Source organism: Oncorhynchus keta, chromosome 34, assembly GCF_023373465.1.
Source record: "Oncorhynchus keta strain PuntledgeMale-10-30-2019 chromosome 34, Oket_V2, whole genome shotgun sequence".
NCBI classification, from domain to species: domain Eukaryota; kingdom Metazoa; phylum Chordata; class Actinopteri; order Salmoniformes; family Salmonidae; genus Oncorhynchus; species Oncorhynchus keta.
In genome coordinates this window covers 49,275,823-49,297,273 of record NC_068454.1, presented here as the reverse complement: position 1 = coordinate 49,297,273, position 21,451 = coordinate 49,275,823, and the positions used below count along the sequence as shown (strand labels likewise).

Here is a 21,451-nt window from a genome sequence, read left to right as displayed (position 1 = left end):
GGCCCTGAACAAGGCAGTTAACCCACCGTTCCTAGAACGCCATTGAAAATAAGAATGTGTTCTTAAAAGACTTGCCTAGTTAAATAAAGATTAAATAAAGGTGTAAAAAAAATAATTATAATAAATGTAAAAAAAATTGGCAAATCGGCACCCAAAAATACAGATTTCCGATTGTTATGAAAACTTGAACTCGGCCCTAATTAATCGGCCATTCCGAATAATCGGTCGACCTCTAGTGTGTGTGCGAGCGTGCCTGTGTGTGTGTGTGTGTGTTAACAGTACTCCTGATGGAGACAGCTATTCTACCCACCTTTTCCTACAATAAGGAATCCTCCAGGGTGGGAATAATGGAAAATTAATCCAAAAGGTATCCGACTGAAAACCTAGCCTTCCGAATACCACACAGATCTCTGTCTAGCTGCCAATCGTCAGGTTTAGCTCTGGAGTAGCTAGATTTCCATTGAAATCTCTTCAACTGAATGATTTGTTGTTTGTGGCGCAAAACAGAAACAAAAGAGAGAGAGATGACATTTTCAGCCACAGCTCAGGTTCAGATCTCTTTTTTCTCTAACTCCCACTGTCCAGGAAAAGTCTCATGACAAACAATAAAACAAACAATAGTTGATCGGAGGTCGCCGCCAGGGCCTTGAGTAAAAGCTCCAGTATTTAAGCGACCGCCGGTGCAAGCCAGGGCAGAGTGGTCTCCACAGATGCTAGAGCTAATGAAGCTGTCTGTCTGTTATTTACCTTCTTTTAACTGGAAAAGGGGGATGAGATGTACAGTGAGAGATAGCAAGGACTGGAGAGGATCTGTCCAGGCCTCTCTCTCTCTCTCTCTCTCTCTCTCTCGCTGATTAAGTAGGAACGTGCGGACGACGGGGGAATGTGAAATTGGTTGACAACACAACCAAAGCTGAAGAATCCTTATGTTTGCTAATATACGGCTTGTTGTCAAGCCTATCTGTCAAACTAAAACACATTTGAGCCTTTGATTTGGATTGGGAAAGACACAGGGTTGATTTGTACTGTGTTGCTAAAAGCCTCCTTTTGCTTACATGGTACAGAGATGTGTTTTTCTTCTGATATGTCAAAAAACTATAAATGGCAGTTTTAATCAAATTTCTATAATTACTTCTTGTACATTCACATACTCCAAAACAATCTCGGCTTTTTTACTAAATGCCCCTGAGTTGCTGCTGCATTGCTCAGACAAAGGTGAGAGCATGGTCTATAGGTGTGGAACTTTTTTGTGGTCGTGTTGGGGGATTTGTTGGGTTTTGCACCCAAATCCCATAAATAAACGATTAGCTGATGAAAAGAAAATGGTTTGTGTCCCAAACAGTCTCCAGAAGGCAACAGCACAGCCTTATGAGGTGGGTGGGCCATTAAACTCCATCAGATAGAAGCGCAAGCTACAGGAAATATACAACAAAAAACCCAAAAAAGTAAAATCGTATTGTGGCAGTTCATGGGCTGTTTTCGTCTACACATGTACAGGCAAATAAACACAGACATACAAACATATACCCAGAAACGCACACCCATCCCATACACACACACACATATGAGCACACGCATTCACACACACACAAACACAGACATAAAGACACATATACACAGACACCACAGGGGGTTGGTGGCACCTTAATTGGGGAGAACAGGCTCATGGTAATGACTGGAGAGGAGTAACTGGAATAGTATCAAATACACCAAACACAGTGTTTCCAGGTGTTTGATGCCATTCCATGAGCTAGCTCCCTTCCGGCCATTATAATGAACCTTCAGCAGCCTCATGTGACAGACACGCACACACTTCCCCTGCACGCACACACAATCACACACACCCATCCACACAGAGACTATACACAACACACATGACCACAAGATGGACGACCTTCCTATAGCAGCAGCATGAAAGAGATACACATACTTTCCAATGATTCAATGATTCACTTGCAAACTTATGTCATGTAATGTACTGTAAATGAATGTTAGAGAAAGTAATGATAACAAAACATCTTTGGTTTGATGAGGTAGCATAATGACTTGCCTCCCCCTGAACCGCTATGCGCACACTTACTCTAGTGTTGCACGGTATACTTAAACTTTGGTATTTTTTCAATACTAGAACATTAAAAACTATTCGGTGCTAGAATTGTTGTTACATTCGGTACATCTTTCAAATGTGTGTTCGCTCTCCACTCATGCTGCACAGAAGTTAACATACTTGAATAATGCGACACATCATGAAGAAATGTTGAAACTGTTCATTATTGTTCGCAAAACAATGTCCAAACAGGCTAGAACACTTTACAATGCAAGAAGATACTGGTACCTTCCAGCTTTGTAGGCAAACTTTCCTTGCTAGCTTTCCTAAAGCCAACATACATTCACTACCCTAGTACTTTGTTTGTAATACCATAATGGAAAATATGCTGATTTCAAAGCTGATTGCCACCAAAAAAAATGTATTCACTTATTTGGCCTCTTCACATCTCTCCCAAAGATGATCCACTTCCTCAGCAAACTGACTGTGCTCTGACAGGCCGCCCCCCCTCTTGCCTTGTGCATGATGTCATTACTGGTTAAAGACAGCACACATTTTTATAAAAGAAGCAACTTCTATGCAAATGTTGTTGATCAGTACAATTAAATCATTCCAAGCTCAATAGCTCAATGCATGCACACACTCCTACTGAAAATGCATTCACCTGCATTGTGGATAGGCCTAGGCAACATATTTTTGATTTACCCAGTTTATCAATATAGATTTAAAAACAAAGTAAAATGTATTGTATGATTGTATTATTGATTAATTAATACATACATGGCTGTCTGAAAATTGTTGACATGAATGATAATGAACTCAAAAGATGCCCAAATATTGAACAGAGCAGAAGCTGAATTTATCTGTCTGGATCAAAGTGCCATTCTGTGACTTTGGCTAATATGCCTTCTTCTTTTGCCGTGGTGTCATTTTGGTATGGTTTTGGTATTGAGTATCATGATGGTATCGAGTATTATGATACTAAGCCTGGTGTTGGTATCGTGACAACACTAATGTACTGACACACACACACACACACACACAGTATATCATGTGTTAGGAAATACCCTAGAGACAGACAGTGTTATTTGTCCTGTAAGTATATACAAAATTCTGCCACTATCCGCCTACTTCAGATGACTGAGGCTGTGATGCAATCAATTGCAGATAGCTGTAAGGGTCTATGTGTAGCTGGTGCAGAGGAGTCAGGCGCAGGACAGCAGAGATGAGTAAATAAAAGTAACTTTACTCAAAGTCATCAAAATACAAGAGAATTACCAAGCCCACAATACGGACCACAATACAACAAACAATCACTCACAACCAAACATGGGGAAACAGAGGGTTAAATAATAAACAGGTAATTGGGGAATTGAAACCAGGTGTGTAAGACAAAGACAAAACAAATGGAAAATGAAAAGTGGATCGGCGATGGCTAGAAGGCTGGTGACGTCGACCGCCGAACACCGCCCGAACAAGGAGAGGGACCGACTTCGGCGGAAGTCGTGACAATAGCGGTTTTCCGGGGATATCGCTTTCAGAAGTGTGTTTTAAATAAAGTGTCAAATCCTTCCATCTGGGATATCCTCCATCCAGGATATTCTGGTGATTGACTGAATCAATTCACATCACTACTCACAGTCTGTCTAAGAAAATAGAATGAATGGTTACAAGAGGTTGAAGAGATCATTTTGTTTAGATAATTCTGCCATGGAGTCACAACGTAGTATCTACGTATCTTTTATAAATAAAAACATGATGATATGTCTTTCATAATGTCTCAACCTTCTCACAAAATAATTCCAAAATTCCACATTTTCCAAATGAACAATGTGCTTGAAAATAACAATCCACACTAAATGTTGACCCGAAACGAACCAATTACCGCATTTATGTAATGCGCTAAACAACTTGTGGGGGGGACAGAGATGTTACAGACCAGGGTCGTTTTCATTTGGCACCAAATTATAGAAAACAGACGGATACCGGGAGGGACAACCTGAACTTGTCCACTAAGAAACATGTATTTATATTGTATGTTGAAAAAAGGTTGCTACGGTGTGACCCAAAATATACAACCCAGATTAACCTAATAATCCACATGGCCAGGGATGCCCAGGACGTCCAAGCCCCTAGGAGACATTGATATTAAGTCATGGCCATACGGTTCACATGTCTAGTGTGGGTCTGGGCCCATCTAACTTAACACACACACACAGAGAGAGGGAGAGAGAGAACCCATTACTAGCAGCTATTACTACTGACGGTGTAATATATCCCCTGCCAATCAATAGAGTTCTTGTGTCAGTGACACGCCAAGCAGATAGAGGAATTATTTCCATGTGATACGTAGTAAAAGGCCTCCCCCCTCTTAAAAAGATTGCTTTCAGTCAACGGGCGAGTCGTTGTCATTTGATTCACGCCGCTCTCCGCCGTCATATGGGTGCCGTTTGGGGATCGGTTTACATGTGCTGGTCATCGGACCATCTGTTTTAATTACAAAATTAGCATTACTCGCTCTGGCCTGTTCTCTTCATCTATAACCATTGAGAGAAAATCAGTACGATCGCTCAAAATTCTAAAAATTTAAATGAAAAGCATAGTCAGTTAAAAACAAACTCTCATTTGCAATTTCATTTAATTTAATTTTAATTTAACCTTTATTTAACCAGGCAAGTCAGTTAAGAACACATTCTTATTTTCAATGACGGCCTGGGAACAGTGGGTTAACGACAGATTTGTACCTTGTCAGCTCGGGGATTTGAACTCGCAACCTTCCAGTTACTAGTCCAATGCTCTAACCACTAGGCTACGCTGCCACCCCACAATGACGGTCTACCCCGGCCAAACCCTAACCTGGAAGACGCAGGGCCAATTGTGCGCCGCCCTATGGGACTCCCAATCCCAGCCGGTTGTGATACAGCCTGGAATTGAACCAGGGTCTGTACTGACACCCCCAGCACTGAGATGCGGTGCCTTAGACCGCTGCGCCACTCGGAAGCCAAATTATGTGATTATCGCAAACGCAAATAGGTGAAACAGGGAAGGAAGACCCAGAGTTACCTATGCTGCAGTTCTTTATACAGTGCCTTGCGAAAGTATTCGGCCCCCTTGAACTTTGCGACCTTTTGCCACATTTCAGGCTTCAAACTTGAAGATATAAGAAGAATCAACAACAAGTGGGACACAATCATGAAATGGAACGACATTTATTGGATATTTCAAACTTTTTTTAACAAATCAAAAACTGAAAAATTGGGCGTGCAAAATTATTCATCCCCTTTACTTTCAGTGCAGCACCTGGTGTATTTATCCCTGTGTTTCTTGTGTCTCTGTGACAGTTCGTTTTGCATGTTCAAGTCAACCAGCATGTTTTCCCCGTGCTCCTGCTTTTCTATTCTGTTTTACTAGTCCTCCCGTTCTGACCTTTGCCTGTTTTTCTGGACTCCATTCCCACCTGCCTGACCATTCTGCCTGCCCTGACCTCGAGCCTGCCTGCTATTCTGTACCTCTGGAACTGAACTGGTTTGGACCTTTTGCCTGTCCATGACCATTCTCTTGCATACCCCTTTTGGATCGTTAATAAACATCTTGGACTCTAACCATCTGCCTCCTGTGTCTGTATCTGGGTCTCGCCGTGTGCCCTTATAACCACTTTATTTCACATCACTCAAAAAAACCTGTGAAAGCCCGTCATCAGTGAAAGGTTGGAATGTCATCTATTACACAGTATCACATTGAACCCAAGTGACACTGTCTTTTCAAATTGCCTTGATCTCTTCACTCCCCAAAGGTCAGCCCCTATCCCTGCTAAATGCAACCTGACAGTGGATGCTACAAAGGGGACAGCCCCGACGCATGCATCACCCGCTGCATCAAAGCCCTTCATATTAATCACTTCAATTAATGAAGAAGGAAGCCCTAATGTTGATGAGGGCTGACAAGTCGACTGGTCAGTTGTAGTGCCCCTGTCGTAGTGAGGTAATCGCAAGAGACAGTTGTACAAATATTTGCATGACATGTGGTTTGTGTAGCGCGCCACACTTTTTTACTCTGTCTTCCTCTCTCCCTCTATTTTTGTGATGATCCTCTCTACCTCTCCCTTTCTCTATTCTTGTCTCTTGATCTCTCTCTCACAGCTCTAATAAGACTGCCACACCACCACTGCCACTCAAAGATGATAGAACTTGATATGGATCATTACAGGAGTAATGTTTAATCAATTCGCCTTGATATTCTAATCTATATCTGCATTTGTGTGCCTCCACACAATTCCCCCATAATGCATATTCAAATTTTAAAGCGGATGCTTAACAGCCGAATGCAAGCGAAATTAGAACAAGGACATTTGACTTCATTAACATACATTTAAGATTATCGAGTTTATCTTTTGAAATAAAAATGTGTATGACGCTCTCTGCTTTATCTGTCACCTGACTCCCTTGGGCCTGAGAGGTTGGGAGGACCAAAGTCCAGGAGGAAGAGAGGGAGAGAGAAGAAAGGAGAGAGAGAGAGAGAGAGAGAGAGAGAGAGAGAGAGAGAGAGAGAGAGAGAGAGAGAGAAATCCTCTGTACAGTTTTGTTCAGTCTGTCTGTCTGTCTGTCTGTCTGTCTGTCTGTCTGTCTGTCTGTCTGTCTGTCTGTCTTGATAAAACTTTATTTATCTCCTCAGGCACAATTAAGAAAGTCATTTTACAAGTATTAACCAAGCTAACATCCTAGGCCACCAGTGCTAAGGAGGCTAACATGGCTAACAAAGCCAGGCACCAGCTAGTGGCTAGATGTGTCCTTCCACCCTGAGAGCTTTATTATTAGAAAGGACATCAACTGACTAATTAAATTGCAGCAGTGAAGCTTGGTTGACAGCTGGTGCAGAGCTTGTGACCAAAAAATATCCCTTTCAAAGAGTAGGAGGCACTGCACACTGCATGAAGATGGACTTATTTTATTTCCAGTATTTATTAGTCTACATTTATTTACCCAGGTTTGCTTTTGAAATCATATCTAGGATTATTTTCCAGGATTATTACATGTGATTTAATGCACAGTAATGTCTACATCCTGTAATGTATTTATTGTAATAACAATGGTTTAATTGTTGTTCCTCTACTAAACCATAGCATACAGACACAGTCACAGACATAAAAAGAAAGACATTCTACAGAATACAACAATTAACATATATTCTAACCCAGTTTGCAATACAATCAATGCCATATGGCCTATCTTAGTGTTTACCCCATATATAGAGAACCTAGTTAAACATTGATCTCAGATAATAAGGCCTAACTGTGTTGATGTACCGTCTGGAGGAACAATGTGTCCTGGTTCAGTTCTCTGCTGCTATGGGGGAAAAAACACACACACACACCAAAACTTAACACGGGGCATTTGGAGCTTGCCAAAATGAATACACCCTGAATAATTGATGAAGACCTTTTAAAAGAATTGTTATCTGTCTGCTGACGACCGCAAACATGAAACCCACTGATGAGGAGAAAATATGGTTTTAACAAGTCAATAATGGCAAGAGCAACCGGAGCAATCTTAATCAATGAGGCCGCTGCGTTTGCAAACAAGGACCTGAGTTATAATGCCGATAATTGATTCTCTCCCCCTGTCCTTTCCTCCATCTCTCTCTCTTTATCTGTGTCTTTCTCTCTCTTTTATCCCTCTCTTTGTTCTCCCCTTCACGTGATGTCATTGTTTATTGATTCCTTCCTCCGAGGGGGGGGGGGTGATGGGAAGTTTCCCGAGTTTGTTTATCGCTGTGACTTCTGCTCCCCTTCTCCCTTCTCCCTCCTCCCTCTCTCCTTCCCCATTTTAAATTTTGCAAGCTGCCACAAGCAGCTTAACCAAAAAGGATTAAGTCCCATAGCCAACTGAGAACACAGATAATGCTCAGTAATTGGTAAAAAATGAAGATGAATGGGACAGCCAGATAAGGGCCAATTAGTTGCTCGCTGTGTACAGCTGTGGTCTTCTCCTCACGGAGCCCTCTCAGGGGCCCCAGCCAGCTCGGCAACACACACACACACACACACATATATATAAGAATGAAGAAGTGGATAGTGGATGGTTTCTTATTATTATTAGATACATTCACAAAATATTGATTACTATGTATAGCTTTGTAATTCTATAAATGACCAACCGCCTAGTTTTGGAGTATTTAGAAGGTCTATTGTCCTGCTTATGTGAGGAGCTGGCTACTGTACCGGGAGACTTCTAGCAATTGGGCTAAGCTAACAATATGCTAACTTCAATCATCTCCAAACTGCACGCAGAGACATACAAATGTTTTCCATGAGTTCGTCTGACTAAGTAGATAAACAACCTCATTTTGAAATGTCGCATTATCCCTTTAAGATGTACATGACAGCATTGTCTGGTTGATGACGGATGGAATTCCCACACCTAATTACAGACCAAATGTAAGGTCCATTACTGTCACCGCGGTGAGGTGGAGTCAGGTGCATGGCCCGAGAATGGGGGTTAGAGATGAAGAGAAAGAGATGGAGCTCTACAACATAGAGAGCATAAATAGCGATACATGATACGATCTTACTAATTACGGTTCCCAGAGAATCTGCCACTGAACCAGTCATGTCTATTTTAGAGAGGGGGGCTTGAAAAGAGAAAACAGTAAAGAGAGGGGTGTTTTCTTCTCTTCTCTGTTCTACTGGCTCATGGTTTTAAACACTTATTTTCTTTTCTCACTCCTGAAAAAGAAATTGGCAGGTTTTTGTTAGTGGGCTGCAGCTGACAATGTTTTCTGTCCCGGTAATGAAGGTTGTGGTTGGGGTCAGGGCGTTGGGATTGAATGGCTGGCTGGCTGTTTATCACACTGAAAGGCCTAGTGCCACATACGCTCTAACCTGGTTTTGTGATCAGTAATCGTGGCATTTCCTGACAGCCACAGGAACAATCCACATTGTGAGGGCCTCTGAGCCCCCTTTGAAAGCAACATGGATGCTCACACACACACACACACACACACACACACACACACACACACACACACACACACACACACACACACACACACACACACACACACACACACACACACACACACACACACACACACACACACACACACACACACACACACACACACACAACCTCCTTCACAAGACTGTCAGGGAGAATCAAAGAGAGCGAGAGACAAACGTTTTGTCTAATCAGAGAACAAGCTCTCTCTCACACACACACACACACACACTCTCTCCTACCTCCCTTCCTCCCCTTTGACAGGATGTGTGGTCACTTGGCTGGGTTGAGTTGAGCTAGCTGCATGTTTTTCCTGATAAATAATAACGTTGATGCAAACAGGAAGGTCTATTTGTGATTCAGTGTTTCCACTAGGCTTTTTTTCAGCAGTGTTGGCAAGGTTATTGTGGGTTGGAGACGGGGTGTCAGAGTGGACAAGGCCAATGGTGCCTTCTCCAACCCAACATTTTAACGGCCCTTCTCTGAGCCACAGAGACTAAATGTTGCAATGTAATTTCCTCCAATTCTGCACATTTCGACATTGGGTGGAGAGAACATTTTACAGTTTTAAAGCTTGTTTCCTGCAATTCTACACATTTTGCCATGGCTCATGCCATGTTATTATGCTATTTAAGTGACTTAAACATAGCAAAATCAGTCGGGGCCCCATGCCATGACACTTTTATGAATTTTAGATTCTCCCTGACAATCTAGTTTTTAGTTTGGTGATTGTTAGTGTTCAAAGATGATCTTATTAAACAATACATAGCTCCAATAGCTCCAGTACATACTTTATATCTGGCTTTAGTCATTTAAGTGTACACTGAACATATTTTAACAACCCTGAAAATTAGTGGCGACAACGAATATCAATATAGGGGAAACAATGTGATTGATATTTCATATGTGGGAGAGAAACATTAGCGTGTTCCATTGACACCAACACAATGGCGGCAGACACACAGCAATCCAACTCCACCAACAGAATAGGGTGTCCTTCACAGTCTCTACCTCTGTCTTTCTCTGCCTCTGCCACTGTCCCTTTCTCTGTTTCTGCATCGGTCTCTGCCTTTGTCCCTGCCTTTATTTCCGTCCCTGCCTCTAACATTACTTCTGTATTTGTCTTTAATTTCTCTGTCTCTGCTTTTGTGTCTGCCTTGTTTCTATACCCCTGTCTATGCCTGCATTTACCCCTGTCTCTGCCTCTGTCTCTTCCTTTATCTAGAACAAGTAGTAGTAGTATTATACAATTCTTACACTATCATCCTCACCTTCAACCGTTCTGAATTACTATTTTATTTTGTATTCACACTCTCTCTCTCGAATTCTCTTTAAAACAGAGCATTTATTCACTTCCTCATCAGAACTGCCCTGCATTGAGTCCAGACCAACAGAGCCCAACAAGGCAGTGGCCAAATCAAGTTCCCCTCTTGCACAGTCATACAGCTATATCTGTCAAGTGATTTAGAGGCCTGGATTCCACAGGCATCATGGACTATAGACCAGGACATATTAGGCATGCAGGAATCCAAGCTAGACATGGGACTAAGTACTGCAGGGAAGTATAGGCATTAGCCTAAGCAATATCCTAAGCAAGGCCCTGAGTGCTGAGAGTGAAGCAGATTATATTGCAAACATGAGCAAAACATTTATGCTCTTCATGGTATGTGTCATTTGACCATTTCATTTAACCAGATAAGTAATTGAGAAGAAATTCAACTTTACAATAGCTGACCCTCCCTGGTCTATTTTAACGAACCTTTAGGTGCAAACTAGCAATTGAAACATTGACAGAACGTTGCTTTTTCTATTTTAAATGTGGAAGAAGTGTTGGCTTTCCCTTTTTAAACATTGCTTAAATGTTGCTCTCTTTACGTTGTCCACCTGATAACACTATACTAATTTTGTTCCCAGACACTTCTGCCCAAAAGAGAAAGAGTCTGGTGTGGCCTTCTTTAGCCAATACAGAAAGACCGGGAGAAACTCCCGGTGCATAGGCATTGGCACCAACCAATCATCTCCCACATCTTCCCTATACCCCTCCCCCGTGTGTGTGCCTTACATGTCTTGTGCACCTCTTTTTAAGGAGCCACTCCTCGCAGTTGTGTGATTCGCTAAAACTAAATAATGACACATACTTTACCCAGTAAATGTTCCTTTCTATCTCTGTTCCTTTCTTCCATCTGAAGAGACTATACTGTATCTCCTGTGGATTATCTAGATGACTTCTGCTGGCCACCCCTGTCACATGAGAGTGGCTGATATAAACAAGAGATTGCTGCGACACCCAGTAATCAATATAAGGATGGCTTCAGTACCAAACATAATTTGTCTCAGCAAGCCATTCCTTTGACCAAACGAAGCATTCATTCAAATCATAAATCTGAGGCCAATTTAAATCCAGGGAGAGTGAGTGAGAGGGGAGAGAAGGAGAGAGAATTTGAGACAGGCGAGATAGAAAGAGAGAAGGGGGGAGAGAGAAAGAGAGATGGGGCCTCTGTCTGCCTGCCTAGCCCCTAATGATTTATTTTTTACATTTCTGCGAGAGAGATTTGTCCATACGCAGTGACAGGTCACCTTCAAACACCAGTGGCAGACTGTTCATCACCATGCACACGAGCAACTCATCGCTGCAAGTAAATATTAAAGGAAAATAATCCAATTGATTGTGGATGGGGCTGAGAGGCGTCCCCGCCATATATTTCATTCAGGGAGCTAATGTTGTGACCGACGCACCCGCGCACACAAACACACACCCATCCACACACATGCACACGCACACACACATGCCTATCAAGAGAAATAAACACAGATATGCATACAGACGCACGCACACACACACACACACACTAACACACACACTAACACACACACTAACACACACACACACACACACAATGGCACTCACATACCGCTGCTCCCTTCAACAGAATTATGATTCTTTAGGGAGTGCTTTCTTATGTGTTGCTGGCTGGCTGGCCGTGTGCTCAAGGTTACAATTTAAATTGTAAAAAGATAAAACAGTTTCTTATTAGCTCCATTGCCGTAGCCTTGCTGTTCTTATTACCATTTATCTTGATTTCGGTGACCTCGTAGCCTCGTTTTCTCATTGGTCGTAGACCCGTTTTCATTTTTTGGGGATTGATGACCTCAGAGCTCATGAATTGTGCTTTGTTCAATCTGCTTAGTGACAGCATCCTGTTTTTACCCAAATATACAGCGTCAAGTACTTCTGTCGAGACACTTAGTAAGAGTAAGTGAATCGAAAACACTATTTAGTGTATCAAAGCTTTAGGGATTACATGGAGCCTATAATTTGTAATGGGCTCATAATAATTCAACACTATATTATCATTTTCCACAATACGCTAAGTGGCTCGGTGGCGATATGAGCAAAATCCGTCTGCATTTGTGGGCTAATAATTAATTGAAATGGCACATATTGAAAAAGCAATGCTCTTGCTGTGATTAAATAAAATAAATTAGAGACTGAGTTTATGGCTAATAGCTTTGGGATACAGTGTTCATGGATTAAACTTTGTATTAACAATGTCTGTGTTGTTTTTAGATTGGATACGAAGGCGGGGGATTTTACAGCGCAGTAGAGAAAAATACTTTACAGATAGAATGTACCATTGCATTACAAAGACGTGGACAAATGCAAATAATGATACAATTGTTTTATAGACATCCAACTTAATATAATAGCCAAGTTAGAACTGCAGTGAACATATATTTTGTAGATGTTTCAACTGAACCTGTATTCTCTGGACTGTCTACACTCTGCTCCACACTGGCAAGAATAGGTATGTTTGGAATCCAGTACCTTAGCTTGAGAGTATCTTTGAGCTGATATTAATTATGTTTTATTTTTTATTTAACCTTTAACTAGGCAAGACAGTTAAGAGCAAATTCTTATTTACAATGATGGCCTACACCGGCCAAAACCGGACGATGCTGGGCCAATTGTGCGCCGCCCTATGGGACTCCCAATCACGGCCGGTTGTGATACATCCTGGATACAAGCTTGTAGTGGAATTCAGCTATACAAATGTACAGCTTTGGTTCAACACAAGCTGTATGTAGATGAGATCTGCAAACTCTGATACTTGCCTTGCTTATTAATGTGTCTGTACCGTTGTGTGCGTCTGCATATGTATTCATACCTGCATTGCTATCTGCATGCATGTCTTTGTGTGAGTGTGAAGACCTGTATGCACCTGTACGCTTGCGTGTGTGTGTGTGTGTGAAGGGCACAATGACTGACTCACCCACACTGGAGCTGACGTCTCCGTTCTCACCGTCTGCCCCATGCTGGTTGGCGTTGCCGTGGTAGCCGCTCATCACCTCCAGCTTGATCTTCTTCACCTTCATGGCTTCGGCAATGGCCGCGTTGGCAGCTGCCGCCGCTGCCGCTGTCAGCCCTTAACACACCACACCGGAGAGGACAGTTAGATACACACTTAGAATGCAACACTTAGTTGGTCTAGAGCGGTGGTTGGATGCTTTTTTGAAGGATTTATTTAAATGTTTATATTAAACATCTTATGAATGACTTTATGAATCATTAATACATAATGAATAACTAAAATGTGTATAGTGAATGGTACACCACTCAAAGGACATCCAGGCAACTTGACACAACTGTAGGAAGCATTGGAGTCAACATGGGCAAGCATCACTGTGGAACGACTTCGACACCTAGTAGAGTCCATACCCTGACAAATTGAGGCTGTTCTGAGAGCAAAAGGGGGTGCAGCTCAATATTAGGAAGTTATTCCTTTGGTTCAATGTAGATGAGATCTTCAAACTCTGATACTCACCTTGCTTAAGCATGTGTCTGTGTGTGTCTGTGTGTGTGTGTGTGTGCTGGTGTGCATCTGGTGTGCATCTGCATATGTATTCATACCTGCATTGGTATCTGCATGCATGTCTTTGTGTGAGTGAGGACCTGTATACAAGTTCTAGTGCACATGCGCTGTTCTGAGGGCAAAAGGGGGTGCAACTCAATATTAGGAAGGTGTCGCTAATGTTTTGTACTATCAGTGTATATGGCTTTTCTGAAGGCCAAAAAAAAGAAGGGAGCCACCTGTAGTCGGTGGGCTCCGAAATAGGTTAGTATAGGTACAACTGTCCCAGAGTCCCGATAAAATGACTGATAATGACTAGCAGGAGACAAGGATACAATTAACACTTTACTCCACACCCAAGGAAGGCACACATGCACAACTTTACAGAGGAGGGAATTAGTGGTCGTGGTTTTACAGAGGAGGGAATTCAGTGGTACGTATGGGTTTCGGGAATCGAACAAGAGAGAGAAATACAGAGAATGTATTTACATTGTGGTAATAACAGGCTAGTGACTGTATAATGACAATAGAGAATGTACATGATAGCAATAGCATACCAGATAACTATGCAGTCACAATGTGCTATGGCAATAGGCAATGTTACATCAAGGCATCATACAGCAACTTGTATCATAGGCTAATAAACGAGCATAGCACCCAAAGGGAACAATATATACAAAGCAATGAGCTAGCACGCTAGCTAGTCCATGGGCTGGCGGGTGTAATACACTGCACAGCATGTAGGAGCACAACTGACATTCTAACATTAGCAAATAGGGCAAATATGGCTAACATAGCACACAGTAATATGTACAACAGCAGCTGGCACGCTAGGCTACAGAGCACAGTTATATATGCAGTATACAATTAGCGGCTGGGCATAGCTTTAGCATGCTAGGTGACTACGTTCATGTGTGAACAGTAGGCCTCTCCAACAGGGGTATTCAAACGAGGATCTGCATTTTTTTCAGCTTCCAGGAATTGTGTACAGGTCCTTGAGACATCAGGCCATGCATTATCATGCTGAAACATGGCCAGCGGATGAATGGCACGACAGTGGGCCTCAGGATCTCGTCACGGTATCTCTGCTCATTCAACCATAGATAAATGTAATTTTGTTCGCTGTCTATAAATTATGCCTGCCCATATCATAACCCCACCACCACCATGTTCACAATGTTGACATCAGCAAACCGCCCGCCCACACAATGCCATACACGCTGTCTGCCATCTGCCCGGTACAATTGAAACCGGGATTCATATGTGAAGAGCACACTTCTCCAGCGTGGCGGTGGCCATCGAAAGTGAGCATTTACCCACTGAAGCCATTACGACGCCGAACTGTGGGGTATGTCCAACCCACCGGTGAAGAAGTTGGACGTACTGCCAAATTCTCTAAAACGACATTGGAGGCAGCTTATGGTAGAGAAACAAACATTCAACTCTCTGGCTACAGCTCAGGTGGACATTACAGCAGTCAGCATATCAATTGCACACTCCCTGAAACTTCAGACATCTATGGTATTGTGTTGTGAGACAAACCTGCACATTTTAGAGTGGCCTTTTACTGTCCCAGCACAAGGTGCACCTGTAGAATCAACTTTGCCACACCTGTCAAGTGGATGGATTATCTTGGAAAATGAGAAATTCTCACTAACAGAGAGGTAAACAAATCAGTCCAGAAATAACAGAAATAATAATATTGTGAGTTTCAACAAGAAACATCAGGGATGTTTTATTTCTGTTCATGAAACATAGGACCAACACTTAACATGATGCGTTTATATTTTTGTTCAGTGTATATTGTGGGGAGGTCTGAAAAATGATCTATCTACCAAATCTATTCATTTTATAATGTTGATTATTTGTCATTGCCATTATCATTCACCAAATCAGTATCACATATTATTGTGGAATAGACAGAAATTGCTTTTTGGACATTTGTGACATGCACACGAAATCGTACATTTTTTCTTGTGCAGTACACAATTTTGTATACAGTGCATTTCAATCACAGATAAAGACAGTATGTTACTTAATACATAAACAATAAATGGGAGGTTGGTCAGGGAGGATGGGTGGGTGGGTGGATGTGAATGTCTAGCAACCCAAATGTTGTGTGAATCTCATTATGGATAACTTTTTCACTAATTAGCTGCCTTGCAACTCTTTACTACTTTTGAGCTACTTTGCAACTACTTAGCATGTATAATAATAATATAATAATAATATATGCCATTTAGCTGACGCTTTTATCCAAAGCGACTTACAGTCATGTGTGCATACATTCTACGTATGGGTGGTCCCGGGAATCGAACCCACTACCCTGGCGTTACAAGCGCCATGCTCTACCAACTGAGCCACAGAAGGACCACATGTCAGCTAACCCTATCCCTTTAACCTAACTCCTAAACCTAACCCTTTATCTACTTAGCTAGCATGTTAACTAACCCTAACCTTAACCCCTAAACCTAACCACTAACCTTAACCCTTAGCCTAGCTAATGTTAGCCACCAAGCTAGCCTATGTGTTATGAAGAAAGAAAATTGTGTAATACACACAAAATGCCTTGGGGTTGAAAATAGTGTAATACACACAAAAAAGTACAGAAAATCCTACAATGTGATTTTCTGGATTTTTTTTCTCATTTTGTCTGTCATAGTTGAAGTGTACCTATGATGAAAATTACAGGCCTCTCTCATTTTTTTAAGTTGGAGAACATGCACAATTGGTGGCTGACTAAATACTTTTTTGCCCCACTGTATATATTGAAGCAACATCAATCAGGAAGTTAAAGCTTGGTCTCAAATGGGTCTTCCAAATGGACAATGACCCCAAGCATACTTGTATACCAAAGTTGTGGCAAAATGGCTTAAGGACAACAAAGTCAAGGTATTGGATCAGCCATCACAAAGCCCTGACCTCAATCCCAAAGAAAACGTGTGGGCAGAACTGAAAAAGCATGTGCGAGGAAGGATGTCTACACAAACCTGACTCAGTTACACCAGCTCTGTCAGGACGAATGGGCCAAAATTCACCCAACTTATTGTGGGAAGCTTGTGGCAGGCTACGCGAAACGTTTGACCCAAGTTAAACAATTTAAAGGCAATGCTACCAAATACTAATTGAGTGTATGTAAACTTCTGACACATTCCCACTGGGAATGTGATGAAAGAAATAAAAGCTTAAATAAATCCTTCTCTCTACTATTATTCTTACATTTCACATTCTTAAAATAAAGTGGTGATCCTAACTGACTTAAAACAGGGAATTTTTACAAGGATTAAATGTCAGGAATTGCGAATAACTGAGTTTAAATGTATTTGGCTAAGGTGTAAGTAAACTTACGACTTCAACTGTATATAATTTGCAATTTATATGAAATGCTACGAATCCAATTCGTACAGCATGTTATGAATTTGTTGTGCTTAAGATCCCAGACTGCATCTTTAAAAGTACACATAGATAGGCATAGAGGTCCGGAGGCAGAGGCAGGCCCAGATATGGTCCGGGCAGTGGACCCAGGACTGGTGCAGGGTCAGCTGATGAGACGAGGATAGGGACAGGCACTGGACCCGTGGCTGGAGCTAGGTTGGGCGACGGCATTAGTCTGTCCTTATGGGCCGATGAGGACCGTGGACCCAGCTCTGGACCCAGCTCTTCAGCCGATGGTGTTGGGCCTGTGTTGGACCCAGGACTGGAGCTGAGTTGGCTAGTGGGTCCAGGATAGGGCCGGACTGGTCCTCCAGGACGGCAGTGCACATCAGGACCACTACAACGTAGAAAATAATAAAACTAAAGAAGAACCCTGGAATGAGTAGGTGTGTCCACCTTTTTGACATGTACTGTATATAAATAAAGATATCCCCTGATGTTGACCCTTTTCGCCCAGTGTCTGGTGACATCTCGGCTCGCTGGAGCTCTGTTGGTCACAGGGCAGAATGCAATACTGGCAAAGGCTTGTCTGGTTCAGGTGATGCTTGTAGTGGCACCGGCTGGAGTGCAGGATGGTGCTTGGCTGGCTGTTGGGACGACTTGGGCCTGGGCAGCCATTGTTGAGCAGGCTCGGGCACTTGCTGGTCTGGTTGCACTTATGTCATTGGGTTGGCTGACTAAAGCACATTAGACGGAACTGGGTGCGGCTCATTGGAAGGACTGGCGGCAGGAGACGTGGAGGCAGGATTAGTTCCAGCACTGACCTGGTAGTGTGAAGGGATGTCCGTCGTGGCATCGGTTTTGGTGGCTGGCTAATTACAATGTAGCATGTAACATATGCTATGAGTAATAGCACTGCTATGTAACAATAATAGCTGTAATGTACACAATGTAATGACTAGGAATTAGCATGTAGCGGCTAATAGCACTGGACTAGTGAGCATGACATAGGACACAAGATATACATAAACACACTATGTACATTAGCAGTGAGCTAGAATAGTATACAATATACACATTAGCAGTACCTTGTAGTAGCTTAACACAGTAAGCTATACAGTAAGAACAGTGTGTGCTAAAAGGCCAAAGCATTAGGAAATAGCATAAAATAGTAAGCATAGGCAATAACTGTAGGCTAGCACACTAGGCTAGGGTACAGGCTAGTATGCCTCAGGCTATAGGCCGTTATAACAAACTATACAGGGTATCAGAAGTTAGCGCCTTGAGGTAGCATGCTATGTATGAATTACTTGCATATAAAGACTGGATAAGGCATGTATAAGCATACAGTTACATAGTTGTAAGGGCTTATAACATACGGAACAATTCATATATACAAACTGAACCCTTAACCTGTTATGAGTCCATAGTGACACAGTAACACAGTTAGGAGGTCCAGGGTGGAGGATTGTCCAGGAAGAAAAGTACAGCTGACGAGTTGGTGTGTAGCCAGGGGTATACAGAGGCTGTGCTCAACACAGGCTCCAAAATGTAACTGAAGAGTTTGGAGATTGTGTGGGAGGATCTCCTGCCTCTTGCTAGGCCAATGATTGACTGACATGCCAGGGGAGAGTTGCCCCTAGCAATGGAGTTTTCCAGAAGCAGGGATGTGAAACTTGGGGGATGAGTGTCTGTAAACAATGGAAAACTCATTCCCCAGTACCTCTGCTCTCTGCAGAGTGAAGAGGTTTCCCAGAGTTTGTGAGTTAGAAAGGGCTGAGAGAAAATGTCCAAGAGCACTGTAAGGGTTTTCTACACAAGTTGTACAGTTAAAAACAGTATTTAAGAGGACAAGAAACCCAGAGGATGACGTATAAAAAGGGATAAAACACTAATGTCCAATGTGGTCCTCTAAACACCTTGCAATTGTTGACTGGCTCTTGTATTGTGGCTATGCTGGACCATGTATCAAATCAAATCAAATTGTAGTAGTCAAATGCGTCGAACACAACAGGTGTAGACCATACAGTGAAATGCTGAATACAACAAGTGTAGACCATACAGTGAAATGCTGAATGCAACAGGTGTAGACCATACAGTGAAATGCTGAATGCAACAGGTGTAGACCATACAGTGAAATGCTGAATGCAACAGGTGTAGACCATACAGTGAAATGCTGAATGCAACAGGTGTAGAACATACAGTGAAATGCTGAATACAACAGGTGTAGACCATACAGTGAAATGCTGAATACAACAGGTGTAGACCATACAGTGAAATGCTGAATGCAACAGGTGTAGACCATACAGTGAAATGCTGAATGCAACAGGTGTAGACCATACAGTGAAATGCTGAATGCAACAGGTGTAGACCATACAGTGAAATGCTGAATGCAACAGGTGTAGACCATACAGTGAAATGCTGAATACAACAGGTGTAGACCATACAGTGAAATGCTGAATGCAACAGGTGTAGACCATACAGTGAAATGCTGAATGCAACAGGTGTAGAACATACAGTGAAATGCTGAATACAACAGGTGTAGACCATACAGTGAAATGCTGAATACAACAAGTGTAGACCATACAGTGAAATGCTGAATACAACAGGTGTAGACCATACAGTGAAATGCTTACTTATGAGCCCCTAACCAACAATGCAGTTTAAAAAAAATACTAATAAGAATAAGAAATAAAAATTAACAAGTAATTAAAGAGCAGCAGTAAAATAACAATAGCGAGACTATATACAGGGGGGTATCGGTACAGAGTCAATGTGCGGGGGCACCGGTTAGTCGAGGTAGTTGAGGTAATATGTACATGTAGGTAGAGTTATTAAAGTGAATTTGCATAGACGATAACAACAGAGAGTAGCAGCGGTGTAAAAGGGGGGAGGCAATGCAAATAGTCTGGGTAGCCATTTGATTAGATGTTCAGGAGTCCTGAATACATAATGTTCTGTCCGGGGGGGGACAAATCCAATGCAACACATTACGGAATACCACTCTCAATTTCAAGCATAGTGGTTGCTACTGTCATGGTAAGTGACTTAAATGTAAATGTAATGGTTCCACCTGTCACCAGAGGGCAGCAGAGACCATCCCAGAGACAATTATGACACTCGGGTGTGTTCTATTACTCATTATGAGTTCCCCTTTAAAATAGTTGTGTTTTCTGTTTAACTTTGCAGAAGCTTGAATTGGTTACTGAGTGAGTGAGTGAGTCTTAGTGTGTGTTGTACTGTGATCCTGTGGCTACCGTTTCTTAGTAAAGTATTACGTTTATCCTTAACCACTGTTTCCTCGTCTGGTCTGTTCTCTGCACCTGGGTCCAACCTCACCACGTCACAGCTGCATCATGTTAGGGGTATGCTTGTAATTGTTAAGGACTGGGGAGTTTTCAGAATAAAAAATAAATAGAATGGAGCTAAGAACAGGCAAAATCCTAGAGGAAACCTGGTTCAGTCTGCTTCCCACCAGACACGGGGAGATGAATTCACCTTTCATCAGGACAATAACCTAAAACACACTTAGACTCACCCAAAAAGACTCACAGCTGGAATTGCTGCCAAAGGTGATTTTAACATGTATTGTCTCAGGGGGTTGAATCTAATCAAAATATTAGTGTTTTATTTTTTTTCCACTTGGACAGAGTATTTTGTAGATCGTTGACAAAAAAATGTAACACGCAAAATGTGGAGAAAGTCAAGGGGTGTGAATAGTTTCTGAAGGCACTGTATCTGAGTATGTTGTTCTGTACCACCTGCGTCATTTTCTTCATGAAGAGGCGTAATCAAAGTGGCACTGTATTAATGTTGTCACCAGCAATTTTTTGATCCTGGTGTCAAACTCCTTAATTTTGCACTATAAAAACTTGAGCTTGTTGTCACTTTTGGTGAGGACTCTTGCTGCAGTAGCTTGACCTGAGAGCGAGTGACCCAGAGTCACTACCAGGTAAGTGACACTTTCGACACGATGCGATCTCCTGCACAAGTTTGTTAATTCTGTTTTGATCCAAATATTACGGCTTTGGTTTTGTGTATATAACCAGGTTCCCTTCCTGATACTAGAAGACACATATCACAAATCCAGAATAACATCACCATATCCTATGAGATTAGCTTTTCCTGCTGCTAATAATGGTATGTTAGAATGTAACTCCACATAGCCCATCTCCACTGGCTGGTAA

The 21,451-nt window shown here is 42.2% G+C and overlaps 1 protein-coding gene across 4 annotated transcripts in view; it reads right to left on the bottom strand.

The window, feature by feature from the left end:
• LOC118367224 (dachshund homolog 1-like) overlaps positions 1 to 21,451 on the bottom strand; it is a 264,907-nt gene that overhangs the window by 63,718 nt on the left and 179,738 nt on the right. For all 4 annotated transcript variants that reach the window (XM_035750417.2, XM_035750418.2, XM_035750419.2 and 1 more), the window contains exon 3: positions 13,311 to 13,463. In XM_035750417.2, coding sequence (XP_035606310.1) covers positions 13,311 to 13,463 — 153 coding nt within the window. The remainder of the gene's footprint in view (positions 1 to 13,310; positions 13,464 to 21,451) is intronic.